This window comes from Stenella coeruleoalba (assembly GCF_951394435.1).
Source record: "Stenella coeruleoalba genome assembly, chromosome: 15".
In the NCBI taxonomy this organism is placed as follows: domain Eukaryota; kingdom Metazoa; phylum Chordata; class Mammalia; order Artiodactyla; family Delphinidae; genus Stenella; species Stenella coeruleoalba.
This window is the reverse complement of record NC_137161.1, coordinates 18702315-18719788: the sequence shown is the minus strand read 5'-3', so window position 1 is coordinate 18719788 and position 17474 is coordinate 18702315. Positions and strand designations below refer to the sequence as shown.

At 60.7% G+C, this 17474-nt stretch overlaps 1 protein-coding gene across 3 annotated transcripts in view; it reads left to right on the top strand.

The window, feature by feature from the left end:
• The window catches only part of PLCG1 (phospholipase C gamma 1), a 36208-nt gene extending 20992 nt beyond the window's left edge, over nt 1-15216 (top strand). For 2 of the 3 annotated variants that reach the window (XM_079946404.1, XM_079946402.1), the window contains exons 6-33: nt 2094-2178; nt 2273-2356; nt 2580-2614; nt 2838-2910; nt 3010-3111; nt 3299-3417; nt 3496-3581; nt 3661-3781; nt 4483-4651; nt 4771-4893; nt 4975-5076; nt 5157-5344; nt 5572-5772; nt 5844-5963; nt 6052-6232; nt 7004-7081; nt 7868-7971; nt 8150-8246; nt 8501-8570; nt 9023-9180; nt 10540-10636; nt 10729-10953; nt 11028-11176; nt 12020-12134; nt 12250-12411; nt 12521-12609; nt 12705-12892; nt 13063-15216. In XM_079946404.1, the coding sequence (XP_079802530.1) occupies nt 2094-2178; nt 2273-2356; nt 2580-2614; nt 2838-2910; nt 3010-3111; nt 3299-3417; nt 3496-3581; nt 3661-3781; nt 4483-4651; nt 4771-4893; nt 4975-5076; nt 5157-5344; nt 5572-5772; nt 5844-5963; nt 6052-6232; nt 7004-7081; nt 7868-7971; nt 8150-8246; nt 8501-8570; nt 9023-9180; nt 10540-10636; nt 10729-10953; nt 11028-11176; nt 12020-12134; nt 12250-12411; nt 12521-12609; nt 12705-12892; nt 13063-13105 (3364 nt within the window). In that variant the 3' untranslated portion in view covers nt 13106-15216. The remainder of the gene's footprint in view (nt 1-2093; nt 2179-2272; nt 2357-2579; nt 2615-2837; nt 2911-3009; nt 3112-3298; nt 3418-3495; nt 3582-3660; nt 3782-4482; nt 4652-4770; nt 4894-4974; nt 5077-5156; nt 5345-5571; nt 5773-5843; nt 5964-6051; nt 6233-7003; nt 7082-7867; nt 7972-8149; nt 8247-8500; nt 8571-9022; nt 9181-10539; nt 10637-10728; nt 10954-11027; nt 11177-12019; nt 12135-12249; nt 12412-12520; nt 12610-12704; nt 12893-13062) is intronic. The other variant, XM_079946403.1, reaches the window with a different exon arrangement.
• Nucleotides 15217-17474: the final 2258 nt, after the last annotated feature.

The following is a 17474-nucleotide window of genomic DNA, read 5'->3' as shown; positions in this document are numbered from 1 at the left end:
CTCAAGCAGGGTGGGCAGGTGGTTCTGGCACAAGGAGCTTCCTGCAGAAAGCCCTCTGATGGCCTTGTGCGAGCTGGCAGGAGAGGCCAGGGACGATAAGCCATGTGCCCTGCCACTGTGGGCAGAGATAGGCAGTACAGAACTGGCTCTGGGTGTCCTGTAGTTTGTGTGTGTGGGGGGGGTGCTTTGAAGCTCACGGCTTTGAGGCCATGGTGTGACTACCAGAGGGGCTACAGAGAGGTTCAGGACAAAAGCTGGGTGATGCATGATGAGGACCGTTGACTGGGAGAGAGGTGGACACCACGGAGGGTGTTGAAGAGAAACATGACATGACCCGGGTTCAGTTGCACAGAACTGCTAGCTGCGCTTGGAGGGTCCAGGGCAGGTGGAGTGGAGAACTCAGGGAGCAACTCCAACGCTCTGGGTGAAGAAGACTGGGTCAGGGTGGGGTATTAGGAAGGGGTTGGATTTTGGCTAGGCTGTATTTTGAAGATAGAGCCCAATAGCATTTCCTAACAGATTGATTTTGGGGTGAGAGAGAGTTGAGGTTTACGGTAAAAAGCTTTTTGGCGTGAGCATCTGGAAAGGTGGAGTTGCCGTTGACTGAGATGGGGAAGGCTGTGGGAGGTGCACACTTGAGTGGGTGAAGTTCTGTGATGCCCTTAGATGTTCAGGTAGAGATGTTGAGCAGGCAGGTGTGTAGAACGAGTTCAGGGGAGAAGTTGGGCTGGAGCTGGAACCTGGGGAGCACATAGGTGATATGGAAGGCCACGAGGCTGGTGATGCCTGGGGGTAACCTTGGCAAGAAAAGGGAAGGAGGCTGGTGGCTGATCCCAGGCCCATGCTGCCTCAACACTGGGGACTGGGGAGGTGAGGAGAGGAGCCAGCCAAGGGAAGTGGCTGCTCTAGAGTTAAGAGGAAAATCGGAGGGTGTAGAGCCCTGGAAGCCCAGGGAAGAGGGGGTGGCCAGCTGTGCCCGGCCTTGTCACGTGTGGGGAAGACTGAGAGGTGCTCCTTGGACTCGACAGCACAGAGGTCGTTGGTGACCTTGAGGCAGGCAGTGGACAGTGGGGATGGGGTTCAGGAAATGAAAGGAGCCTGGGTCTCTCCTTTAAGGCACTGCTGTGAAGAGGAGCAGAGAAGGGGCAGTGGCTGGAGAGGAAGCAGGGCAGACAGGTGTTTGGGGGGGAGTGGTAACAATCTGCGTGTAATGCTGATGGCAAGGAGTCCACAGAAGGAAAGCTTGATGACGCAGCAAGTTTCCTAACCTGCCCAGTGAGGACCCTGATGGCCCCACCCCCGGTGACTGAGACCAGGCAAGCGCTTGCTGAACAGCACTGGCTGATAGATAGCAGGACTGCCCAGGGCAGGGCTGGACTCCTCAGGGAGTTTTGGTGCTGCCTGCCAGGCCCTTGGGCAAGAGAAGGAGGGGTGCCCACATTCCCCTCCCTGCCACCACCTCCCAGGAAAGAAGGCCTCCCTCTCCCAATCGTGTTCATCCTGTTGCCAGGCCCAGCATTGTCCTCCGCCCCATTCTTGGGCAGGGGTGCTTCCCTGTCAGACCCCGGGAGTGTGCTCCATTGCCAGCAGTGGTATTGGGCTGAGAAGGATCTTCCCCCTCCTCCCCTCGGAGGCCCTGACTCCCAGGGGCAGTGGGCGGGAGTCCTGTGAGCTGCCTGCCCCTCTCGGGGAGTTTGAGAATGAGGTGGAAGGAGCCTGGAGGTCCCGCAGTAGTGGCTGCCTCTCTCTGTCCTTGGGAGAGCTGAGGGCCCAGACGTGTGGGCTGAGCGGTGCTGGTGGGAGGGCGGCCCGAAGATGGGCTCCCCTTGCCCCGCCCTGACCCACTTTACTGAGGCTGGTGACCCCTCCTTGCCAGAATCCTAGACTTTCCTTTGCTCAGCTGAGGAGACTGAGGCCCAGAGAAAGGAAGGGACTTCCTTTGGTTACCCCATGGTTCTGAGCCAGCCTCACTGTCAGGACTGCAAGTCCCAGAGTAGTGTTGTTTACCTGTTCAGCCCCAGGTGGACTCAGCCCACAGGTCAGAGGTCGTGAGAGGTGGGGTGAGGCCACTGGCGATGTCCTTGTTTCCTCAGTATATCAGCCAAGGACCTGAAGAACATGCTGTCCCAGGTCAACTACCGGGTCCCCAACATGCGCTTCCTCCGAGAGCGGCTGACGGTAAGGGCCGGTGGGCCGTCTGCAGGCGGGTGGGGAGGCTGGCTGCCCCAGGCTCTGCGGGAGGCCTGACCGGAAGTGCCGCTCTGCCTCGCAGGACCTGGAGCAGCGCACCAGCGACATCACCTACGGGCAGTTTGCTCAGCTGTACCGCAGCCTTATGTACAGCGCCCAGAAGACGGTGCATGAGCCACCTACCCCCACCGCCCCTACCCTGCTCTCCCACCCCAGCCCCGCTTGCCTCAGCCCTGCTGCCCTGCTTGGGGGCGATTGGGTGCCATTTCTCCAGTTCTTCTCCTCGTGAGGCCTGCCCCTTTCTGTTGCCCCAGCCTTTCTTCCTGAGAGCCCCTTCCCCACGTGGCCTCCCAGGGGCTCTCATGCTGACCTGGTTCTGTCTCCTGCAGATGGACCTCCCCTTCCTGGAAGCCAGTGCCCTGAGGTTTGGTTTGAGTTGGGGAGGTGGGGTTCTCCCTGGGCCCCTTTGTCCCTCGCCTGGTTGATTCCCGATGCAGGTGGGAGGCAGCGGGAGCAGGGGAGCCCTGCTGGCCCATTCCGGGCGGCTGTGCTGGCCGGGAGCTGGGCCCTGCCTTCCCAGGGGCCCCTCATTGTCTGTGGCCCACGCTAGCCAGCCGGCCGCCAGGCATTTCCCTTCTCTTCCGCAGGGCGGGGGAGCGGCCGGAGCTCTGCCGGGTGTCCCTTCCTGAGTTCCAGCAGTTCCTCCTCGAGTACCAGGGGGTAGGACTGGGCTGGGGTTGGGCCAGGGTGCTGGCTGAGAGGGGCTGGGCTCACCACGGGATGGAGGCCCCTCACATGCCCCACCCTCCCACCCATCAGGAGCTATGGGCTGTCGACCGGCTCCAGGTGCAGGAGTTCATGCTCAGCTTCCTTCGAGACCCCTTGCGAGAGATCGAGGAGCCTTACTTCTTCCTGGATGAGGTGAGCCCTGCCCCTCACCCTCCATCGGGGAATCAGGGAGCAGACGGGCCCACGGGAGCCCGGCCAGGTCCCTCCCGCAGTCCATCGTGCCCCCGACCTGGATTGAGCACTCTCTCCCGTGTCACCCTGTGCTGTGGCCCAGGGCAGGGGCTCATCCTCTCTTCTCTCCGCATTTGCTCCTGGGCAGTTCGTCACCTTCCTGTTCTCCAAGGAGAACAGCATATGGAATTCGCAGCTGGACGCCGTGTGCCCCGACACCATGAACAACCCCCTGTCCCACTACTGGATCTCCTCCTCGCACAACACGTGAGTGACTCCCTTGGCCCACACCCGACCCCGGGAGGTGGGTCTCGCCTGACCACCTCGCCCTGCTTCCCTGTCCAGGTACCTGACCGGGGACCAGTTTTCCAGCGAGTCCTCCCTGGAAGCCTACGCCCGCTGCCTGCGGATGGGCTGCCGCTGCATCGAGTGTGCGTGGGGGCTAGGTTGGGCGGGGGGGCGGGGGGGAGGCCTGCCCGCTTGACTCTGGTCACCTTGCTTGCTCTCCAGTGGACTGCTGGGATGGTCCAGACGGGATGCCAGTCATTTACCACGGACACACCCTGACCACCAAGATCAAGTTCTCAGACGTCCTGCACACCATCAAGGAGCACGCCTTTGTGGCCTCAGAGTGAGTGGCGTGGCTCGGCTCCAGCTCTCTCCTGGGTCCCCTTGAATGTGCTACCCCCTCCCTGCCTTCCACCTCCTGCCACCTGCTGGAGCCCACCCTTCCCGAGCCATTCACTTCCTGCACGCTTGGCCCACATGCTCACTCCAAGGGTCTTTCTCAGCCTGTGGAACACAGTCAAGCTTTTCTCATCCTCAAAAATTAATTCCTTAACCCTGGGCTCACAAGGCCATTGTCCTGCCAGTTCCTTTCCCGTCACAATCCGGAGAATTGTCTGTGCTCCTTGTCTCTCACTCTGCAGTTCCTATTGTTCCCCACAACACGTGGTCACTAGTCTCTCCCACCTCACTGAGGGGGTCACTGGGGTCCCCCAGTAGCTAAATTTGGAGGCTGCTTGTCACCTCTCCTGACCTTGGGTGTAGGATGTCTCTCCTTGCTGATGGGGCAGCCTCCGTGATGAGATCAACTCTGGGGACACCTGCCTGCAACAGTCCCAGCCGTTGGTTTCTGCTGCACCCAAAAGTGCCTCTCTAGACCCCTCTCCTACCCCCCACAGTGGCCAGGGCCTGCCTCTTCTCTGGGGTGACTACCCTCTAGAAGGGACCTTGGGCCCGAGGCTCCTAACACCTCACTCTGTGAGGGTCTGAGCCGTGACTCCTAGGAATTGCAGGATCTGTGTTATGCACTGGTCCCCCACCCTGCAGGTACCCGGTCATCTTGTCCATCGAGGACCACTGCAGCATCGCCCAGCAGAGGAACATGGCCCAGTACTTCAAGAAGGTGCTCGGGGACACACTCCTCACCAAGCCCGTGGACATTGCTGCTGACGGGCTCCCCTCACCCAGCCAGCTCAAGAGGAAGATCCTCATCAAGGTAGGGCTTTGGGGGCCCCACTCCTCCGCTCCAGCTGTGGGTCCAGGCCTGGGTGAGGAGGTGGGGCTCTGGGCCTGGGCCTGGGCCTGGGAAGCCACGTGGTGGCCTGTCCCCCACAGCACAAGAAGCTGGCTGAGGGCAGTGCCTATGAAGAGGTGCCTACGTCCGTGATGTACTCTGAGAACGACATCAGCAACTCCATCAAGAACGGCATCCTCTACCTGGAGGACCCCGTGAATCACGTGAGCGCTGGGCCTGGCTGGGCCTGAGGGGCAGGGTGGTGAGAGGGCTCTGTTCACAGGCCTCGCTCCCGCCTCTTCCAGGAGTGGTATCCCCACTACTTCGTTCTGACCAGTAGCAAGATCTACTACTCCGAGGAGACCAGCAGTGACCAGGGCAACGAGGACGAGGAGGAGCCCAAGGAGGTGAGGGGCTGGCCCAGGGCCGGGGGCCGGGCTGGGGTCAGAGTCACCGAGTGTCTCTGCTGTCGCCCTCTGCCTTGCAGGCCAGTGGCAGCACAGAGCTGCACTCCAACGAGAAGTGGTTTCACGGGAAGCTCGGGGCAGGACGGGATGGGCGGCACATTGCCGAGCGCCTGCTCACAGAGTACTGCATCGAGACCGGGGCCCCCGACGGCTCCTTCCTCGTGCGCGAGAGCGAGACCTTCGTGGGCGACTACACCCTCTCCTTCTGGTAACCCTCCCAGCGCGTGCACACGTGGATCCGACGCCGGCAGGGGAGGCCAGGTCCCACAGTGCGTCACGCGCACACACGCTTGCAGTTAGCGCGGAGCCCCTAGAGGGCCGCCCCCACCTGAGCCGTCCTCAGGGTGTCTCCTGCTTGAGGCCTGGTGCCTCGCCGCGGGTGGAGCGTGGCGTGTGGCCCGGCCTGCTGCTCACTGCCTCCCCGTGTTCCCTCAGGCGGAACGGCAAAGTCCAGCACTGCCGGATCCACTCCCGGCAGGACGCAGGGACCCCCAAGTTCTTCCTGACTGACAACCTCGTCTTCGACTCACTCTATGACCTCATCACACACTACCAGCAGGTGCCCCTGCGCTGCAACGAATTTGAGATGCGCCTCTCAGAACCCGTCCCGCAGACCAACGCCCACGAGAGCAAAGAGTGAGGGAGGGGATGGGGACGGGGCAGGAACCCGGGGGTGGTGGCCGGGTCTGACTCGGGCCCGTCCACAGGTGGTACCACGCGAGCCTGACCAGAGCGCAGGCCGAGCACATGCTGATGCGCGTCCCCCGGGACGGGGCCTTCCTGGTGCGGAAACGGAATGAGCCCAACTCCTACGCCATCTCCTTCCGGTGAGGGGGTCCCCCTGGGGTCTGGGGCGGTGTGGGCACGCCTGGTCTGGGCTGCCCTGACCCTGTGTGGCTGTTCGGTCCCTGTCAGGGCTGAGGGCAAGATCAAGCACTGCCGCGTCCAGCAGGAGGGCCAGACCGTGATGTTGGGCAACTCAGAGTTTGACAGCCTCGTGGACCTCGTCAGCTACTACGAGAAGCATCCCCTGTACCGCAAGATGAAGCTACGCTATCCCATCAACGAGGAGGCGCTGGAGAAGATCGGCACAGCGGTGAGAGCCTGGGAGGCAGGGCGGGGCAGGCCGCACCTGACGGTCCCGGGGTGCTGTGGATGTGGGGAGCAGAGAGGCCCGGGGGCCGCGGGGCTGCTGGGAGGGCCAGCTAGCCCAGCTGGAGCCAGGAAGGCATCCTGGAGGGAGTGGCCTCTGAGTGGCATCTACAAGGACAGGCACAAGCTGGCCGGGTGAAGAGGTGGGGGCAGGCGTCCAGCAGAGATCCCCGTGGGCCAGGATGTGGGGTGCGGAGGTCCTAGGGCTCACACGGGGAGAGGGTCTGCCCGGGGCTGGGCACAGACCAGACTCTGTCCCCAGGGCAGGGGCGCATAGGCTACAGAGGCGCGGCTGTGGAGGGAGACCAGTGAGGGAGGAAGGCAGGGCTGTGGGGCGGGGCCCCAAGGGCTCTGGGCCAGGGGTGTGGCCCTGGGGAAGAGGAAGGGGTCCAGCGCAGAAGGTCCACTTGAGACTCTTGTCCTTGGACCTGGGTGGCCTAGGCGCGGGCTGCCGCCTGCTGAGGCTGGGGTGTGAGAGAAGTGTGCTGGGGGCTTGGGGCAGGCGCAGGGGGGCTTCAGGAACCGAGACTTTGGAGCCGTGGGCGCAAGGGCAGAGAGAGGAGGGGTGAGGCCAGGCCCCTGAGGTTGGGGGACCCTGGCGGACCAGGTGTGTGAAGGCAGCAGACTTGGTCCGGTGAGGAGGGGTGGGGACACGGAAGCCTGCAGCCTCTCTCCCCTCTGGGCGTTAACAAAGCCCCTTCTGTCCCGTTTCCAGGAACCCGACTATGGAGCCCTGTATGAGGGCCGCAACCCCGGCTTCTACGTGGAGGCGAACCCCATGCCGACTTTCAAGGTGCAGCCTCGGGCTCTGGGCGCAGGCAGCTGGGGAGCATCTCCAGCTGCCTGGGGCTTGCATTCTCTGCTCAGGGCCACCTGCGGTCTTTGGGGAGAAGTGGTGTTGTGGTCTTCCGAGGCCAGAGAGGGGGTGAGAGGTGTGCGGTTGGTGTACGACCGCGTCTCTCCCGGCGCCGACCCCTCCCCAGCCCTGTTCCTGGGGGTCCGCACCGACCCTTCCAGACTACTCCCTGGGTGACCCCTGTTTTCTCCCTGGGGGCAGTGGGGTGGGGGTGGGGCACGCTGGCCAGAAGACGGTGTTCTCTGCTCCTCCCTCCCTCCCCTCATGGAGCTCTGTCAGGGCTTTTTTCTAAGGGGTAAGGAGCTGTGCCCTTTTCCTCACCCGCTTTCCTCAGCAGCCATGGAGCCTGGGAGAAGATTCCTTCTCCTACTTTGCAGATGAGGAATGATGGGGTCCCAGGCACACTGCAAGCCTTCCGGTCCCAGAGGAGGCACTCAGCACCCGCAGACACTCCCCTCCTAGCCTGGCTCCTGGGGCCCTGGGCAGGGGCTTGCAAGGTTCTCCCTGGACCCTGAGGAGCTTCCCTGGCAGAGGCCCTGCTCTCCTGTTCCATCTGCCCTGGAGCCTCCCACAGGCCCGGGCTGAGGACGGTAGTGAGGCTGGGTCACTGGCGGTGGCGCCTGAGCCCCAGCTGGGCAGCCCCAGCGCATGTGCTTGCGGCCACAGGTCAGGAGAGGAGGCAGAGGGCCTGTCTGCTTTGACCGGTGATTCTCTTCCCTGCAGTGCGCCGTCAAAGCTCTCTTCGACTACAAGGCCCAGAGAGAGGACGAGCTGACTTTCACCAAGAGCGCCATCATCCAGAACGTGGAGAAGCAGGAAGGAGGCTGGTGAGCCAGCTGAGAGCCCGTGGTGCGGGGCCAGGCATCCTGGGTGCCGGCGGCATGGACAGTGAGAGGGGCTTGGGCGGCACGGGCCTGCACGGGCCCCGAGGTGTACCTGCAGGGCTGCCTTCCTCTGGGGGGGTTGGGGTGGCTGCTAGGGGTCAGCATGCTGCGGCTTCCCCAGGTGGCGTGGTGACTATGGTGGGAAAAAGCAGCTGTGGTTCCCGTCGAACTATGTGGAAGAGATGGTCAGCCCTGCGGCCCTGGAACCTGAGAGGGAGGTGAGACCAGAGCCCCGTTGGTGGGACGGGGCTCCCATCCCCAGACTCCCTTCCTGTGCACACGCCACCACGGGCAGGGTCAGCGTGCCTGTGCGTGCACAGCCCCTCAACGTGCGGTCCTGTCTGCCCCGCCGAGGCCGCGGTCTCTGATAAACGTGGGCCACGCTCGTGCATTCACACGCTCGCTTGTCAGATGTATTTCCCATGTGGGCACAGTGGGCTTGCTGACCGTCCGTGGGCTTTGCCTTCCGCAGCACTTGGACGAGAACAGCCCCCTGGGGGACTTGCTGCGGGGGGTCTTGGATGTGCCGGCTTGTCAGATAGGTGAGCCCCCAGCCCCTTCTCTGCCCCTTAGGGTCACGCAGTCCCTGGTGGCCCTGTTCAGGCCCCAAGGGAGAAAGCCAATGGCCGGACCCCTAAAGGCTGCCCTCACCCTGAGCTCTCCCCATTCCTGGATACACTCTTGACGCCCAGGCTCCCTTCTTCACCCCTGGCCTTGACCCCTGCGTGCTCGCCCTGCACAGGCGCTGTGGAGGGTGCCACTGGCGAGCTGAAGCCCACGGTCCTGATGGGCTGGTCGCTGGGTTGACAGAGGCTTGGGGACGGGGTGGGGATGGGCACGCGGCCCAGAGTGGCAGCGACTTATTGCTGGTCTGCAGCGTTCTCAGCTGTGAAGCGGGCCTGGCAGAGCAGTGCTGCCTCCTCACGAGGTGTGGGGTGGGGACTCAGGCACGTCTGTCCCCAGCTCTGCGCCCCTCTCCCTCCCTCCCTCCCAGCCATCCGTCCTGAGGGCAAGAACCACCGGCTCTTCGTCTTCTCCATCAGCATGGCATCGGTGGCACACTGGTCCCTAGATGTGGCTGCCGACTCACAGGAGGAGCTGCAGGACTGGGTGAAAAAGATCCGGGAAGTGGCCCAGACTGCGGATGCCAGGGTGAGAGCCTGCCAGTGGCCCTCAGAGCAGCGGGGCAGCCCCGGGTGGGCAGCCCCCGCCGCTAGGCAGGGATCGGAGGAAACACACGTGGTCGGCGGTATGGCATGTTGAGGGTGTGTTGAGTTTGAGGTACCTGTGGGACGTCCAAGTGGCCCTGCTCAGTGGGCTTTTGGATACCAAGGGCAGAGGTGAGAGGACAGGTCGTGGGCTGGAAGCAGGAGTGGGTGCCCAGGGGCTTAGGGATGAGGTGGTATAGGTTGGGAACCAGGTGTGTGACCTTCGAGGATGTAGGTTTCAAGAAAGAGAGGCAGAGGGGTCTGATGCGCGGAGGGCTGCAGAGCAGACAGGCAGGGTCCGAATCTGAAAGTGCCTGTTGGAGTTGGCAGCAGCCGTGTCAGGTCGTGGTTGGGTGGGATGGCAGTGGGCATCACGGAGCGTGGAAGGCAAGGGCGCAGCCTCTGCCGGGCAGGATGGTGGAAGAACGCGGAGCCCAAGCTGGGTCGGAAGGACCAGCCTCTGGAGGAGGGAGGCTCTTCCACTGAGCCTGGGGCAGAGGAGGAAGTGCTTGCCAAGGTGTGGGAACTCCTGCTCAGTGCCACCGCAGTCATTTGGGGTGGGGTGGAAGGCCTGCAGTACACATCTGTGGCTGCTTTGGAGAAAGGACACCCACGAGCCAAGCCGAGAGGGCTGGGTGCTGAGGATTCTGTCAGAGCAGGGCCCGGAAGAACAAGGCAGAAAGGACCAGGAGGTTGAAGGGATGGCTCCTGAGGTCTGGGCTGAGAGGGGAAGGAAGAGTCTGAGAATAGGAGCCCCTTCTGGAAGGAAGCGGGCCTCCAGGGGTCAGAGGACGGGACGGGGGCACTTGTGAGTGGGCCTCCGTAGCTGAAGTCTGGCCACAGCGAGTAGTAGGTGGTTGTGTTGAGTGAGTGAGGGGAACTGAGGGGTGAGGCTTCTGGGCCAGGGTGGGTGGGAAGGACGACGGTCCTTAGGACACAGAAGATAAGCCCGAGTCCCCAGCGAGGTCACAAGGAAATGGGGAGGCGGCCTATGTGCCTATGTGAGGGAGGCTTGGGTACTGAATGGTCACAGCATCTCTGCAGGTGCATCCAGCTCAGGGCCCTGGGGTGTCACTGGGGCCCGGTTGGTGGTGAGGATTCCACTCTCCTAAGTCTTGGAGAGCATGTGTCCTCAGGGGCAGGGAGGAGAGAGTACGTTTCTGGGGTGAGACTGGGGACAGACAGTGGGGTCTGGAAGGTGTGGGTGGGCATGCCCCAGGTGGCTGGGGGCTTCCCTCTCCTGGTGGGGGGAGGGAGGGGCCCGGAGGAGTCCTGCCTGGGCTCAGGGCCTGTGTGTCACCAGCTCACTGAGGGGAAGATGATGGAGCGGAGGAAGAAGATCGCCCTGGAGCTCTCCGAGCTTGTCGTCTACTGCCGGCCTGTTCCCTTCGACGAAGAGAGTAAGGGTCTGGCCCAGGGGCAGTGCGGGGGTCTGGCCCCCAGCAGCGCCCGGGTGGGCGGGCTCTGTGAGCTCTCTCCTTGTTTGGCCCAGAGATCGGCACAGAACGCGCCTGCTACCGGGACATGTCGTCCTTCCCGGAAACCAAGGCCGAGAAGTACGTGAACAAGGCCAAAGGCAAGAAGTTCCTCCAGTACAACCGGCTGCAGCTCTCCCGCATCTACCCCAAGGGCCAGCGGCTGGACTCCTCCAATTACGACCCCTTGCCCATGTGGATCTGTGGCAGTCAGCTGGTAGCCCTCAACTTCCAAACCCCAGGTGAGGAGGTGGCCCATGGGGCGGGGTCCTGCCGGGCAGCTGGGCTGGAGTCCACTGTAACCCGGCTCTTCCAGACAAGCCTATGCAGATGAACCAGGCCCTCTTCCTGGCCGGCGGGCACTGCGGCTACGTGCTGCAGCCGAGCATCATGCGCGACGAGGCCTTCGACCCCTTTGACAAGAGCAGCCTCCGTGGGCTGGAGCCGTGCGCCATCTGCATCGAGGTGGGAAGGGGGCGCTCTGCTGGGCTCCTTCCAGCGTCCAGGCCGGGGTGCTGGTTAATGCCATGGGGCAGGGGGCACTGGACTGTCCTGGAGTTCGAGGAAGATGTAACTGTTTGCTGAGGTGGGCGTGTAGCTACCAGCCTCCCCCGTGGGGCTGGGCTCTGACCAGCACAGGCTGGAGGCAGCTGGCTAAGTGTGGACAGTGCTTGGCACTAAGGAGTCGGGCTATCCAGTAAGGCCAAGCCATGGAGAGCCACTGCCTGGCAGGAGTGGGCAGAAGACAGGCAGGAAGCTAGTGCCAGTGGTGAGCTAGCGGCCCACCGGCAGGAATCGGCTAGATGGTACTTAACTTCCTGGAACGGGGCTTGAGTGAGACGGAGGCCCCCTGCCGCCCCTCGAGGTCCCGGGGCTCGCTCTGTGGTCGCACCCTTGAGGCCCCTGGTGAGCAGCCGTGATGTGGGCAGCTTGGTGCTGTGGGGTTCAGGTGTGGGGCCTGAGCAGTCTTGGAGGGAGGAGTGAGGACGGCGTGGGGTGAACCAGGTTTCTCCCGGAGAGGAGCTATTTTTTTTGTTCTAGGGGGAAGTAATTTTTAAATTTTCATGTTAAAATAGACATGGATTTCATGTGGAGTTGACTGCAAAAACTCACGTGAAAATTTTGGTTAAGGCTAGGACTTCTTCAAAGGAACTTCTGCGGCAGCTGCCTTTAGAGCCCTGATGACTTGAGGGATTTAGTGGGCAGTGTCCTTGGGGCCCAGCAGAGGGCGCACTGCCTCCGCTGGGTAGTGGGGACTTGGCATGAGTTGGAAGGACCATCCTGGGCCCATCTTTGCCTGCCTTACAGGTGCTGGGGGCCCGGCATCTGCCGAAGAATGGCCGAGGCATCGTGTGTCCTTTCGTGGAGATTGAGGTGGCCGGTGCTGAGTATGACAGCACCAAGCAGAAGACTGAGTTTGTGGGTGAGTCTCCTCCCCGCTCACCATCCTCATCCTCCAGGGCACTGAAGGCCCCTCCGCACCTGTGATCCGTCCTCTCCTGGCAGTGGCCTGAGGCCTTTTGCCCTTGCTTTCGCAGTGGACAATGGACTGAACCCCATGTGGCCAGCCAAGCCCTTCCACTTCCAGATCAGTAACCCCGAATTCGCCTTCCTGCGCTTTGTGGTGTATGAGGAAGACATGTTTAGTGACCAGAACTTCCTGGCTCAGGCTACCTTCCCGGTGAAGGGCCTGAAGACAGGTGAGGACCCTTCCTAGAGACTGTGCCCCCCGCCCCGAGATCTGGCTTGTGGGTGAGGGGGCTTTGCTCGCCTTCCTCTTGGGCTCAGGGCCAGGCTTTCTCCTCCTAGGATACAGAGCTGTGCCTTTGAAGAACAACTATAGTGAGGACCTGGAGTTGGCCTCCCTGCTCGTCAAGGTCGACGTTTTCCCTGCCAAGGTACCTGCGGCCAGGTGGGGCGGGGCAAGTGCCGGGCCCAGCCTCACCGGGGGCCAGTCAGCCGCTGACCCCCTGTGCATCTGCCCCTGTTGAAGCAGGAGAACGGCGACCTCAGTCCCTTTGGAGGTGCGTCCCTGCGGGAGCGGGGCTGCGACGCCTCGGGCCAGCTGTTTCACGGCCGGGCCCGGGAAGGCTCCTTCGAAGCTCGCTACCAGCAGCCATTTGAGGACTTCCGCATCTCCCAGGAGCATCTCGCCGACCATTTTGACAGTCGGGAACGAAGGTGAGGGGGTGGAGGCGAGGTGGCCAGTGTGCAGCCTGGAGGAGGGGGCCTGAGAGACGGGAAGGAGTGGCTGGTCCGCCTTCGGTTCCTCTCCCTCCTGTTGGCCTGTGGGCTTTCCCCCTGGGCTGTAAGGCTCGCTGCTGGTAAGGACACTCTCCCCTTCCGTCCAGGGCCCCGCGAAGGACTCGGGTCAATGGAGACAACCGCCTCTAGCTGTGCCCCAGCCTCGTTGAGAGCAGCGGGTGCTGTGCACCTCACGGAGGGCCGTGGACTGGGTTCCTGGGAGGCTGCCTGCGTGGCAGCCTTCCTGGCCTTGCCGCCTGGAGCCTGGATTCCAGCAGTGGACGCTAGACGGAAAGCATGCCGTTAATGAAATGTATCACTCACTATTCGGGGCCTCCACGCCCCAGCTCTGGGTGAAGGCAAAAACTGTACTGTGTCTCGCATTTAAGCACACGCATCTGGCCCTGCCTTCTGGAGATGGAGCCTTCCATCTGTGGGACCAGGACCACGGCCGCAGCTTCTCAGAGAGAGAGAGAGGCTGCCTCAGCCGGCGGCATGGGAGGCTCTGAGGGACCACTGACATTCCTGAGAGGAGGGAAGGAGGAGCAGCTTTGCTGGGCTAGGGCGACGAAGTTTACGTAGTCCTGCAGCTTTAAAACCACAGCCGGGCAGGGAGGGAGGGTACGTGTTCCCGCAGTTCGGCCCTGGAGCCAGGGCGGAGGAGCAGAGGGCCTGCCTGGCGAGGAGGACGCAGCACAAGGGCACATTGCCCACGACCAGGAGCACCACCCAGCCTGACAGACGCGGGGCCGCGTGGGCAGCTGGGCTGTGGAGGGTTGCCCCGAGAGGGCCAGCGGAGGAGGCCGAGCCCCGGGGTGCCACCTGGAGCGGGGACAGTGACGACGTGCCCAAGGCCACAGCAGCACCCCGGGGCCATGGGAGGACGAGGGCCCCGGGGCTGGACACGCTGGGCTGTGGCGCCACCTGCCTGCGGCCTGGACGCAAGCCTGAAGCACCCGCTCACCAGGGTGGACCTGTTCGTGGGCGCTGGATGTGCTGGGCGGCGACTCCTCCCACGTGGTCAGCGAGGACGTGCCTGCATTCACGCCACGGCCCCCGAGATCCACAGCAAGGCAACAGCTTGGTCAGGACGATCGGCGCCGGTGGGGCCAGAATGGAAAAGCAGGTCACCAAGGCAGAGGTCAAGCTGGGCACTGTCCCCGTACGTTCAGGAAACTCCTGCACACAAGTAACGTGTCCTCCCTCAGCAAGGCACCCTCTGCAACCCCAGCAGGCTGGCTGTGACCCCCAAATCAGACCGAAGACCACTTCTTTCCCTGTTGCATCGAAAGACCTTGGATCTGAATCTGCCGGATGACAGTGCAAGGGGACGCTGTCTGAGATGATCGCAAGTATTTGTGAAATCATCAATCAAATCCTGTTAATAGACGTACATGATGTTGGAGTATGGAATTTTAAAGTTTATTTTTTGCACACTCTATTTCTCGCGATCTTCATTACTTCACATAGGATGTATGATTTTCTACGTCTTCCACTTTGACCTGAAAGCTGCTTGGTGAGGGGCTTGGGGAAGCAGAATGAATGAACTTATCTGTGCACTGTGGCAGAACTGTTATTTTTATGGATTTTACAGCTCAACTAACAAACAGTGTTACCTTTTCAAGATTTATATATACTCTTCAGAAGAACCACTGAGCCGTTAAAGCCTTGTTGTTATTCGAGCCTAATAGTGATTCCGTTTTCTATAGCTTACTTTTAGGATAGACAGTAAATTATTTAACATTATATTAAACTTTCCATATCACGGACTGTAAACCGAAGGAAATTATACAATTTCTGAGAAAACGTATTGATTTATTTAAACTAATTCTGAAGTTGTATTTGAAAGTATGACCTCACAGTCAGCTGTCCATAGCAAACATGTCTATATATGGTTGCCAACGTTTGGTTTATAATTTAAATGTTAATAAAAATTTTAAATTTTATTGGAAAGGCTTTCCTTCTGAAAAGGACTTTAACAATTAGAATTATTTTTCTTCTCCATGGTACTGTAATGACATTCTGCTCCCCACCCTTGGATGGAAATGTCTGTGAGGAGCAGTGGTGGGCTGCCTGCCCTGCTGGCAGGGGTTGATCTGGGATGTTAAGCACCGTCAGGAATGGGCGAGGCGGGGTCGGGGCGGGGGGGAGTGGGGAGGAGAAGACAGAGCAAAGCCTGTTCTGGTGATGGAGGTTTCTTTAAAGGCAAGGAGAACACAGGATGCTTTCCCTCAGGAAGGAAAGAGGGATTAAGGAGCTGCCGGCCTCGTGGGGGACAGGCAGCCGGCTGCTGAAGGGCACTCACTGTTACGCTCAACGGCAGTTTCTGTCCAGCTGGTGAGAAGACCCAAGGAAGGCGATGGAAGCTTGGGGAGGACAGAGGCCGGGGTCCAGGCCCGTGGGCGTGAAGGTGCTTCAGCACAGCCAGCGTTCAGCTCACGCAAACCCGCTGCCCGCCCCTGGGCACAGGGCTGGCCGTTCGCAGCTCTGTTGCCCTCTTAAGAGCTAACTAACTGTCAGATAAATTACCCTCACGCCCTTTACCCTCTAACTTGTTCTTCTGGAGGCTCGGCAAAGCCTGCTGCTGTCGGGAGACTTGTCACCTAGGGATGCTTGCCTGGTGGTTATCCTGCGGTAGAAGCAGGTGAGGAGTTTCTGTTCACCTCCCAGGTCCAGCAGATCTTCCCTCTGGGCTACCGGGAGGTGTGAGGCCACGCCCTCGTCCAGCTCTTCCACCGAGGGTGTGGCAGCATGGAGTGCAGCCTGCCTGTGAGCAAGCCCAGGTTTCCACAGGCAGCCAGCTTTCAGGGTGAACAGGAAGCAACCAGAGTCCCCTTGCCAGTTCCGCAGAAACCTCGCCTTAAAAAAAAAAAAAGCATTCAAATGTACATTTCTGGGTGCCACTCTGGTTGCCTCTGTAGCTTGCAGACAAAATCTCTGTGCCTAGAACATGGTTTAATGGGCCCTTCCCTTCCTGTGGCTATTTTTGTAATGGTCTGTGCTGCTGTGGATCGAAAATAATGCTGTACAGAGAAAAGAGCTGCCTGCCTGATGGATGGGTGGCGACAGGCATAGTAAGCCAGCCCAGGAAGCCTGAGAAGATCTGTCATTGAAGAGACGCAGGTAGGTATAATCAGTTGGTTGGTTGTTAGAATGATCATTGGCACGCCACCCTGGTGTGATAATGCAGGTAGGTACCCAAGCAGGGTCACTGGCCTTGGAGAGACGAAGATTTTTTTGAAGACGAGCCCAAGGTGGATTTAGTTGTCAGTTCAGAGCATCCCTTTTCTGTATGACAAATCAGACCAAGACGTACATTCCCCAAGTTCTCAGATCTGGGGCCAGTCCTGGTCCATTGTAGACCCCCTCTGAGTACCATCCACCAGGAGAACTGGGATCGCAGTTTAAAGTGTTTCCTGTCATCTCTGAACTCGATCAGCCGGAGCGCCCCTGCTTGGGTTCTTGCTGGCCCCTTGGCTTTCTTCCTGGAGCTTCATGGTCTGACTCAGAGGAAGGTGGTCCTTTCCCTCGGACAAGAAGGTGGCAGGTGGGAATTAACCTAGGCTTTCCTGACCCGTGTTTTCCCAGAGTCTTATGGGCAGGAGAAGAAAGCTTTTCTAACCAGTGACGAAGAGGTTCTGTGCTGGCCGTTGGGTAAGGAGCCATCTGTGCCGTCATGTGGCTTCCCTGGCTGTGGATGTAGACCACTTTCATTTTCCCAGGACATCCCTCCTTTACTGGCTCTGCTGTCTCAGGCAGCCTCACTGACCTGAGACACGCCTCCTCCGGGCTCTCCTACAATAGCCAGGTGACTGCCTTTGCCTTTCACTGCAAATGTCTTGATCCTTCTTCCTAGTGGAAAGCAGGACAGCAAATTGGAGCAAATGCACAGATCAGTGTCACCTCGAATTCCTCCAGACCTGACAATGGTTGAATGACCCAGGAGGCCCAGCGGGGGCGGGGGGGGGGGAGAGACCCTCACTTGGGATGGGACCTCCCGGCCCACGGTGGGGAGTGGCCTGCCTCACCACACGCACACACAGCACCACCTACAAGTACAGGGGCTTTCTGCAGCCTGACCAGAGGGCTCAGGTCAGGAAGCCCCGCTCCATGGCTGCCCTGCAGGGAGGAGAGAGGAGCGGTTTCTGGCCTCGTCACAGCCCTTGACAAGGGCCTGCGGTCCTGAGCGCTGAGGGCAGGGCCTCCCCACACACACACCTGAACGTCATCACCCACGGCTGCGCCTAGGGCTAGATACTCACTGGCCTTCCAGCTTGAGCTCATCTCTCACCACCTCAGTTCTGTTGGGCGAGAAAACAACGCTAAGTAGTACCAGGTCACCCCACCAAACAAGCTCACGGAACAGAACGCAGTCGTCCTCCTGGCCATTTCAGTTGAACTGATCAAGTCCTGTCTCAGCCTGAGAGTCCTCAGTGGGTCTTCCAGAGTCAGTCTGGGGTTCTGTTCCCTGCTGGAGGCCACTGCAGCTGGCCCAAGGACACCCACAGTGACCCCTGGC